The sequence below is a fragment of the Monomorium pharaonis genome, chromosome 4 (assembly GCF_013373865.1).
Source record: "Monomorium pharaonis isolate MP-MQ-018 chromosome 4, ASM1337386v2, whole genome shotgun sequence".
NCBI lineage: Eukaryota > Metazoa > Arthropoda > Insecta > Hymenoptera > Formicidae > Monomorium > Monomorium pharaonis.
Window position 1 is genome coordinate 13875870 of NC_050470.1, and position 11517 is coordinate 13887386.

Sequence of the window (11517 nt, forward strand, 5' to 3'; positions counted from 1 at the left end):
TTATGATAGGGTAATATGTTATAGAGAAATAATAAAGAAAAGGAAGTTTGAAATTTATGATAGGGTAATTTGTTACAGAGAAACAATAAACAAAGAAAAAAGAAAAGAAAGTTCAAAATTTATGACAGGGTAATTTGTTAAAAAGAAACAATAAACAAAAGGAAGTTTGAAATTTATGACAGGGTAATTTGTTAAAAAGAAACAATAAACAAGAAGAGAAAAAAAAGAAAGTTTGAAATTTATGACAAAGACATTTGTTATAAAGAACAATAAGAACAAAAGAAATTTGAAATTTATGTGACAGGTTAACCCCACCCCTCCCCGATAAATTATTTGATAACCCTCCTTTTGCGATAGATTAATTAATCCCCTCGATTAATTTCCCCGATTAATACTGCCCTCTATTAATTACCCTCTCCCCTACAATTAAATACCCTCTCCCTCAAATAATTACCCTCTCCCCTACAATTAAATACCCTCTCCCTCTATTAATTACCCTCTCCCCCTCAATTAAATCCCCTCTCCCCTCAATTAATTACCCTCCCCTCGATTAATTACCCTCCCCTCCCCTTATCCCCACTCCCCTCAATTAATTACCCTCCCCTCGATTAATTACCCTCCCATCCCCTCCCCTTATCCCCACTCCAACTTGAGTTAGAACTCTCATAGCTCTACTACTGTTGTTCTTTGATTATGCTAAAAATAAATATGTTTATAACAATTTGTTACAAAATTTTTAAAGCTTAAAAAACCCACAAAATAAAATTTTATTACCAAATTATTTAATTTATTTTAATTAATTTAAAAAAATGACATTAATGATGTATATAAAAAATATTAAATGTAATAATTTGTTAATATTCTAAATTTTCCAAGTAAAAAAGGTGTCGGTCTCAAAAACACAATATATATATTTGCATTACGCGAGCGAGCAAGACAGTAAGGGAGGCGAGCAAGATGAGAATAACAACGTGCAAGGAAGCTCGATCCGATTCTCGGGCTTCAGCATGCTGTTATTCTCATCTCGCTCATTTCTATTACTATCTCATTCGTTCTTAATGATCTCTCGCTCACGCCTTTTACTGTTTCGCTCGTTCTTATTGAATGTCTCGTTTGCTCTTGTATCTTCTCGCTCGCACACGTATTACGAAAAATCAATAACTCTATTACCGCCATTTCGTCCACATAGCACGGAACACAACTAGGTAGCACGGACGCACACCAAACGAACGATTTTATTGACAGGGTCGAAAAGTAGACGTGGTACGTAGTTCTACATCCACGTTTGGCGCCGATGCTACATCCACATTTCGGTCGCACGAAAAAGGCTGCAGTGGCCGCTCTCAGGCTTCTTTCTGCTAGATATATTTGATAAAATAAATGTACGTTCCTACAGTTACAGCTAGAATTATTGTGTATGAGCACCCAATGGGTGCGTTCAGCAGACGGAGCGAAACAGTGAGCACTCAGTGATTCTGTACTATGATTGATTTCTGCCTCTAACTCCAACAAAGAACTAAAGGCAAGAACCAATCATATTAGAGAATTACAGAGCGCTTACTGAACGCACCCAAATGTACAGCTGATCTTATTATTTGCTTTGTGAGAAGCACGTGTCGTATGTCGTATGTGTAACGTAATTATTTCGTCCATAATCACGCACTTCCAATAATATAGCAATATTCAATATATCAACATAAAAATATATTAACCACGAGGCGTCGGACAATCAATCGTTCTCGCAAACGAATAGACATGCATGGGCAAGTCGTACGATACACACGTGTTCCGTGACGTCATCTTCCGGTAACGTCACGAGAACATACCAGATTTTTCTAGAAACCCTTCTTAAAAGTATATAAATTCCGTCGAAATATTCGAGCAGGTAGCATCTCAGTATCGTACGATGAGCTCCACGTGCAGCTTACAATAGTCGAGAACGCGTAGTACCCGTGTATAAGTAATCCAGGAGCTGGATTTCACAGGCTCCGTCACCACGTGGCCATAACGGCGACGCACTTAATCGATTATTTAAAAACATTTAATTGGAAAGCGAACGCGCCCCCAAATGCGAACAAGTGTACATAAAAGAGGTGTAGTATTAATAAACTCAAATAAACTATTACATACAAACGCGAAACCACGCAGTGAGGAGTAATTTCACCACCCCGACAAAACATAATAATAGCAGTCTCTATTATAAGTGTTTACATTTTCTGTGTAATATTTGGTGATATTATTATTGGAAGTGCAAGAAAATGCAGAATTGTGATAATAATGCAAGTTCGAGCCAATTATCTGTCCCGGTATGTATAATATTTTTATATATTCATATTATACAGTATTGTTATAGAAATATTAATTGTAATTTCTGTTATTTTTCCTAATACATTAATGTATTGTAAACAAAAATTTACAAATTGCATCTGTCCTAAATATTGATATTAACCTAAAAGTTGATTACTTCAATTTATGATCTCTTGTTTATAATAAAATGTATTAGAAAATACATCATATAAAAATAGGTCATTTTTATTTATTTATATTTTAATTTTATTCTAGGTATCAAGAAAGAAGAAAGATATATCAAATGTTACAAATAGACATTTTCGTAGAATTGTTAATAATGAATTTTCTAAGACCAAAAAACAATTATTGCATGTTAATAAAATACAGCACTCTTTTAATACTAAAGAATATTGCGAAATAAAATATAATAAAGATATTTTGAACACAAGCAATACAGATACAAATAGTATTGATAATACTACAAATAATGATGCAAATAAAAACATTAATTTAGTTTTTGCAACTATTCTGAAAATAAACCAATAGATTTTAATATTGATAAAAATATATTTAAGTCGCAGAGTAAAATTATCTTTGCAGATAAAATTGCACATTGGATTATTGCAAATAACATAATTCTCGCATAATTCTGCAAACCAATTATTATTAATAATGAGATCAGAAAATTAGCCTGTTCCAAAAAATTGTCAAACATTGTTAAAAACTCCTTCATATAATAATATTGTAAATATGCCACCTGGCACATATATACATTTAGGTATTGAAAATGGCATAGTTGAAAAAATGCAGAATACATTAATAGAGAATTTAGAAATTCCGGTAACAATTAATATTGATGGTTTACCATTGAGCAAATTATCAAGAAATCAATTTTGGCCTATTTTGATGTCAATTGATTTATTAGAAATTTCAGAACCTTTTATTGTGGGCATTTATTATGGATTTAAAAAACCTGAATCAGTAATAAATTTTTTAGATGCATTTGTAAAAGAATATTTGTTTTTAAGAAAAAATTGTATTATTATAAACAATAAAAGGATCAGACCAATATTAACAAAAATTATTTGTGATGCACCTGCTATGGCATTTGTTCTATCAATAAAATCTCATATAGGCTACTTTGCTTGTAATGAATGTATTCAAAAAGGTAAATTTATTAGAGGCAAAATGACATTTCCAGAACTTGATGCAGCATTAAGGACTGATGAAAGTTTGGCGTTGCATTTACAAAAAGAACATCATAAAAGTTCCACTCCTTTAGAAAAAAATAGGAATCGGTTTAGTCAGTCATGTACCACTTGATTATATGCACTTAGTATGCCTTGGCGTAATAAAAACGCTTATATTGGATTGGAAAAAAGGGAAATAATCGGTTCAAGTTACGTGACCATAATATATAATCTATTTCAAAAATTATGAAAACTTTCCGAAAATATATTTCTCAAGAATTTTGTTGTTTACCTCGAGCTATAGAAGATGTAGAATATTGGAAAGCGACAGAATTTCGACAATTTTTATTATATACAGGTCCCATTGCGTTAAAAGAAATATTGCCTAAAATTCAATATAAACATTTTTTATACTTACATGTTGTTATAAGAATTTTATGTTTATCAGAATGTATCAGGCTTAATAAATATGTAAAATCTTTAATTCGATATTTTATTGAAAAGTACAAAAAATTATATGGCAATGAATATATTACATATAACGTACATAATCTGTTGCATCTTTGTGATGATGTGTTATTATTTGGAAAAATTTTAGTGCGTTTAAGTTTGAGAGCTACATGAATCAAGTAAAAAGAAAAGTAAAAAATTCACGGTATCCTTTGCAATAAATATATAATAGAATTATTGAAGGTAGAAAATTTTAAACTATAAATAAATTTAATTTAAATAACAAAGAGGAACTTTTAACAGAATATAAAAATGGAAAAATTTATAAATACTATACAAAATTTTCTTATAAAAATTTTACAATATTATTAGCTGGAAGAAATAACTGTGTTCTTTTAAAAAATTCTAGCTATATGCTTATTTTGAATATTTATAAAATTGAAAATAATGTAAAAATAGTTGGAAAAATTTTCCAAAATGCGTATGATTTCATAGAAAAGCTTTCATTTAATTTAGCTATAATAGTTATTGATGTGCATGAAAGATCAATTACATCAACATTTGATTGTAAAGATATTAAAGTAAAATGTTTAATTTTACCAGTAGATAATAAATTTGCAGTAATTCCATTATTACATAATAATTTGTAGTACTATTAAAAAACTAATTTTATGATATCCTCATACATGTAAATATTATTTTGTAATTATTGTAATTATTTTTTATAACTTATGCTTAATTAAATATATCATTTTGTAAAGATTTATTACAATAAAATTTTATTTTATTTTATGCAAATGTTATATGCAAAATAACAGTAATTGTTCTTTCTCGTCTTATAATATTTGCAATAGTTATATAAAAGGCTCTTTAAGTTAGGTATTATTACATATACGTTAAGTTAATAATTAAATAAATTTTTAAAAGAGTTATTTTTAAACAATATTGTTTGCAGTTACTTTATTCAGTTGTAAAATTTAATGCTGAATACGAAGATGATGAAACATATTCTGTGATCCCAAGTATATGGCTAAAAGAACATGATAAATATTCTTATTGGCCGAAAAAAGACACACGGAATTGTATCATAAAACGTAAAAGACCACAAAATGATTGGAATATTTACCCGGCGACACCCGGTTACTGTACTTGCTACATACGGTAAATATTTTTTATAATAATAAAGCACATACATAATAATTAATAATAAATTGTGTGTGTGTGTGTGTATGTGCGTGCGTGCGTGCGTGCGTGCGTGCGTGCGTGCGTGCGTGCGTGCGTGTGTGTGTGTGTGCGTACATGTGTGTAATAATATAGATATATGTAAGGTGGCATCAAATAATTCAGTCATACTTTTTGTGATAAATTTAATTTTAAGTAAAAAGTTTTCAATGAGTATTAATCCTTAAATTTCATTAAAAAGTTAGGACTGGAACATTCTTTTAGCGGACCATTTTTGGATATGTTTAATTATTTAAAGAATTATAAAATTAAAAAGAATTATAAAGGATTATAAAATAGGATTATATTTATATATTTATTGGAATTTTTTTTAGAATTGAATTTTCTATTAGATTGAATTCTAACTAAAACATTTGACATTGCGGTGTATATATGAGGAATAAGTTCAATTTTGGACTAATTGTGCGTATAACATATTAATATTAAGAAAAAAGATTTTTATAGATTTATATGAACATGCTCTCCAGAAAGAAAAGCGATTAATGGAAGAAAAAAGCAATACCGAATCGGAATCTCAATTAGGTCGTGGATTTAGAAAGAAAGTTTCACATTGCATTTCAAGAAAAAGTGGTATAAAAATTTTTTTGATAAAGTTTCGAAAAGAAAGTTATATTTTCTTTATACTTGAAATGAGTATATGTATAATTCTCTTAGATATTATGTTAATATCATATTAAATATATTTTTAGCTAACTTATATATTATCAGTCAATACTAAACATACATATTTTTCAGATAATTCCAGTGATTCAAGTGAAAATGAAAAAGATTCTAGCGAGTCTAATGATTCCATTCCTGAATTAAATAAAAACTTACACAAACAAGGTATGAGCACGATGCATTTAATCTTTTTTATATCTGGTTTTTATTGTACATTTTTTATATTTTTTTATAGGAAAACGCATGAAAAATAAAGACGTAAAATTTATATAATAAATATACTTTTTCAGATGACATTAATGAAAATATTGATGATAATAATTCACAAATCTTAGACATTAATGAAATTCCTATTTTTATAAAAGCAGAAGACAATGTTCTTATAGAAGATATTCCTGCGGATAATAATAGTAAGATATATATAGCGCACGCGCGCGCGTGCGCAAGCCCGCACACTTGGCACTTTTTTACCTTTTTTTAAAAAAAGTATATACAGGGTGTTTGGTAAAGATTTATGCAATTTTTATAAGCAGGTAGAGCGCATTAAGCTGAACAGAAAAGTCCTTATCGTTTTTCTATTTTCGCAATAGTTAATGAGTTATAGACTTGTAAAATTTTCTATATTAGCCCAGCCTACTGGCAAATGCAAGCGCGCCGAGCGCTCGGCCGCGGCGGCCGCCCTTCCCTAGCGCTTGAACCTTGAGATTGCTAGGCGCGCGGGGGGGGGGGGGTGTTACAACAAGCGGCAATGCCTACACACAATGTGTACGTGTACATACATGTGTACAAAAAAATATCAGTTTTAATGCTTAAAAAAGCAATTACTAAATTTATTTTTTTTAATAAATAAAGATTATAAAAAAAAATTTTTTTTGATGGTAGTCTTAAACGTCGTAAACTGTCAAATTTGAAAAGAAGCTATTATCATGTGCTCAAAAAAAATTTATACTTTTTTAAACAACATTAAAAAATTTTATTGATTAAAATGGAAATAATCAAATAAAATGTTTGTTTCAATTTTATATTCTTAATTAAAAATTAAATAACAAGGATATTTATATTTTTAATAAAATTAATCCTTGTGATAGACTTATAATACACGGAAAAAACTTTATGGTAAAAATTACTATGGTAAGTAGTAAACGCGTGACAAGGAGGAATTATGAAAATTTTTATTATGTTTTTCATCAAATTACGATAATATTTACACTACTTATATGATATAATTCTCTGAAATTTCTTCTTACAGTTCGTGGTTACTATCATAAATAATAAATCATACATAATTTTACTATAAAATTTTCTCCGTGTAGATTTACGAATATATAAATTTATTAAATGTTTAAAACTTATAAACAATATTTATTTAATTCAAGAAAATTTTAGTATATAATGTGTGTGTACATACACGAAAATGTTAAACATTATTTGTTTTATGTAAAGTGAGGTGTTTATTATCAACAGAATATTCTTTTTAACCATTAAAAATAACATAATTATTAAAAAAGAATAAAATTAGAAGTGAATAATTGATTTTCTTAAAACTAGAATCATATTTTTCTACGTGTGCGTGTATTGTATAGTGATCAGCATGAATAATAATAGTGATATAAAATCGCGAACTAAGGAATGATTATTTATTTTTCTGTCACAAAGTGATTATTTTTTTCTTGCGTATGTACGTACACCCCCCCCCCACACACACACATTACATACTAAATTTTCTTGAATTAAAGTACATAAGTACATAAAAAATCCTGCTGCATGATGTAAATGACGCAAACTTCACTGCGCAAATGTTACGCCGCTACTAAGCTTTATCTGGAATTTAGCTGTCAATTTCACTTTCAGTTAAAATATTTCAGAAACTAAAATCATAATCAAAAATCTAATGGCAATTTTGTTATATAATATTGATGTCAGCTTTTGATTGCGACCACTCCAAGTAAAATTGGTACATTCATTTTTGAGATCTCGTAATCTCTTGCGCGAAAAAGCTCACTTGGATTATTTTTTTCATTTACATGTACACACACGCGCAAAGCCAGTTTGTTGTTCAAGGGGCTTCACAATGTGCCTACATATAATTTTATAAAACTAAAATAAAAATTATTTCGTAATGTAAGAAAAGTATAAGTTAATAAAAACAAAATAAATATATAACAAACAAATACATGATATATATGTAAATGTCAAAAAAATTAATATAAAAATTAATAATAAAATTACAATAAACGTTTGAATATTCAAGCTATAATTACAATTATATATGTATAATACATATTTGTGTGTGTGTGTGCGGTGCGTGTGCGTGTGCATGTGTGTGCGCATATGTGTGTGTGCATATGTGTGTGTGTGTGTGTGTGTGTGTGTGTGTGTGTGTGTGTGTGTGTGTGTGTGTGTGTGTGTGTGTGTGTGTGTGTGTAATGTAAGCGATAATATTAGTACACAAAAAAAATTTAATAAAATTAATAAAAATAAAATAAATAAATAATAACATAAACAAATAATGTACATAATATATATATATATATATATAAAATAAATATAGTATATTAAAAATATTAATAAAAAATTTAAAAAAAATTTTTTTAATTATAAATTTCTGAAAGAGTAATTAAAAAAAGAAGTAATTCTTTAATTTTTACAAAAAGGAGTGAAATTCCATAAAAAAATTTTAAAAAGGTAAAAAAGATACGCCAAGTAAACGCGTGCTTTCCAAAATAAATTTGAGATCAATACAGTTAGCCAAGTATATTTTAAAAGACTTAAAAAAATTTATTAAATATTTATTAAAAAATTGCTTAAACGGGCTTGATGATTAAATGATTATTAAAATCAATCAACGGGATTATAGTGAAGCAAAAACTTGGCGTGCCCGGCTTAAAACGCCTGACTTAAAATGACCCATTAATGTTATACAATATAAAAATTATTTGTACGAATAAAATAATAAAAAATTAATAAATTATGAAAAACTTCACAAAGTTAAAAAAGATATGTCAAGTATATAAACGCATTCAAAAAGATTCTATTAAAAAATTATTTGAAAAATAGGAAAATAAGTAATAACCCAGCAAACACAAAGTTACATGTAACGTGCTTGTTAGTTGTAATTTCCCACTCAATAATATAATTGCAATATAACACACGTGTTATATTACAATTACATTGTTGAGTGGGAAATTACAACTAACAGGTACGTTACATGTAACTTGGTGTTTGGTGGGAACATATTGTTGCGGGTATGATCTCGCGCACGTTGTGAGCGCGAGCTTTAGTCTGCGCTCCGGAAAAATTAATAGTATCAATCGCCTCGGTCAGCTGAGCTTAGCGTAAATAGCGTTGCCGGGGAGTTGTAAATAAATGAAAGGTTGTTGTTCTAGAGACGTCGTCTTGTGCGGACGTTCTCTGAATATTTGTAAACGTGTTCGCAGCTTTAAATAAAGTTTTTTGTTCGCCAAAAGCGTCTACTTATTCCGCCCCGCTCGCGTGTGGAAGTGAAAGTGTCGCGGAAGCGTTCAAGCGCAACAATATAATAAAGCAGAAACTGACAGATAGTAAAGTAATATCCGAGTCACATTAATTGCATTCTTGCAAAAAATAACTTATAAAAAACTTCACAAAGTTAAAAAAGATATGTCAAGTATATAAACGCATTCAAAAATGGTTCTATTCAAAAATTATTTGAAAAATGGGAATATAAGTAATAACATATAATAAAGCAGAAACTGACAGATAGTAAAGCAATATCCAAGTCACATTAATTGTATTCTTGTATATATATTTATCATTATCAGTAACATAGAGCCTTGGAAATTCAGAAAAAATACGAGCCGGGCACGTCAAGTTTTTGCTTCACTATAATCCCATTGGTCGATTTTAATCATTTAATCATCAAGCTTGTTTAAGCAATTTTTAAATAAATATTTAATAAATTTCTTTAAGTCTTTTAAAATATACTTGGTTAACTGTATTGATCTCAAATTTATTTTGGAAAGCATGCGTTTATGTACTTGGCGTATCTTTTTTTACCTTTTTAAGGTTTTTTTATGGGATATTATTATCTGAGGAAGCACAATCACAGTTGGTATGTATACAAAATTGTTTTTCTAATTTTGTATAAACGCATTGAGAATATAATTAATAAATAATTATATTTTAGATTAATATGTTAACCATGATTGGTGGTACAACCGAAAAAGATGCAATGAAGAGGGCATTGCAAAAATTATTTTCAAATAATCTCGCTTCTAAGTGTTCTTGGACTGGAGTCACAAATAATTTTAAATTAAAAGATTTAAAATTAATTATGTGCTTAAAAAGTAAATTACATCATTAATTAAAAATATCTGCTATATATTATTTATATTCTATTTTCTATTAATTTTATTTTTTAATTTACAAATATTGACTTCTTTTTAGATGATTATTCATATTGCTCCTTCTTCTCCTTTCCCCTGTGGATATTCGAATATTGCTCCTTGAAAGGCGTGATGTGGCAACTTGTCGATGCTGTTCAGACAGGACGAACTTCCGACGATTTGTCGCTACTACACAATATCTACGTAGAGGGGGAAAGTCGCCAGCGATTTCTCGCTGCATGAATTCGTACCTTTAGATGGCCATATCGACAACATCCTATATCATCGTTTAATTTTGTATAATTCGAAATATATACAGCCGAATAAAGAGTTAAATAATAAGAAAGTACTTGAGTGTACATACATTTGGGTGATAATGCGGTTAAGTTTAAAAAGAATGAGAAAATATGTGTAATTAAATGTTAAAATGTACCTTAAAAAATTTTTGAAATTCTTAAAAGTAAAAATGCCTTACAACAAATGTTGACTGTTGTGTTTTGTCATATTATCATTATTCCCAGCAAACACAGTTACATAACATCAATGTTGGCACAATAAAACGGGAAATAACACGCAATATAATATGTGCGTTACATGTAACGTCTATGTTAATTGTAATTTTCCACTCATACAATGTTATAGTTATATTATATAAATATAACATGTAACTGAGATAAAACATAAATGTTATGCAACAATTATATTTTAATTATATGACTGTAATCTCATATTGAGATTAATGGTTTTAATAAATTTGCTATGAATTTGCAGACTAACCTCAATCTTGCAAACTGAATATCTGGAATGATCAATTACATATTATTGAAAATAATAACAAAATATAGCTGTACAATATACTATTAAATTGTAAATTTAGTACAATATTTAATGGAAAAATAAAAAGGATTGCCTCGGATAAAATAGATCTTATGTCTCATGCAGCAAGACACAGCGATAAGACCTCTTTGGGCTTGGTGGATGGTCTGGATCGCGCTGAAACTCAGAATCGTCGCACCGCTGCGTTAATCACAATCACACTCAACAAGTCAACACCGCTCGAGTACACCGGTACCATCAGAATCGTTCTGCCGGAACAGCGGCAGCAGATATGGCACTGCCGAAAGCTTTCTCGCGTAATTTAAATATAATATCAATATAATAGATCTTTATTGCGCAATACAAATATTATATAAAATATTATATAATATCAATATAACTTCAATATAAAATCCGTTATATAAGTGTTGTTATGTTACTATTATTTCAATATTGCGAGTAAATAACAAAAAAATGTAAAAATTAATATAAAACCGTTATATTGT

At 28.9% G+C, this 11517-nt stretch overlaps 1 protein-coding gene across 5 annotated transcripts; it reads left to right on the plus strand.

Moving 5' to 3' along the window:
• The first annotated feature begins 1015 nt into the window (after positions 1–1015).
• Positions 1016–10605, plus strand: LOC118645178. 5 transcript variants are annotated; one of them, XM_036285785.1, is made up of 8 exons: positions 1396–2306; positions 4885–5090; positions 5616–5741; positions 5907–5996; positions 6122–6241; positions 9876–9921; positions 9997–10156; positions 10257–10605. In XM_036285785.1, coding segments are annotated over exons 2-7 (435 nt in total). In that variant the 5' UTR covers positions 1396–2306; positions 4885–5038; the 3' UTR covers positions 9998–10156; positions 10257–10605. The 5 variants fall into 5 exon arrangements, with proteins under 5 accessions (XP_036141676.1, XP_036141679.1, XP_036141678.1 ...); XM_036285783.1 differs by lacking the exon at positions 1396–2306 and adding an exon at positions 1016–1382 and having other exon boundaries at positions 9876–10156; XM_036285782.1 differs by having other exon boundaries at positions 9876–10156.
• Positions 10606–11517: the final 912 nt, after the last annotated feature.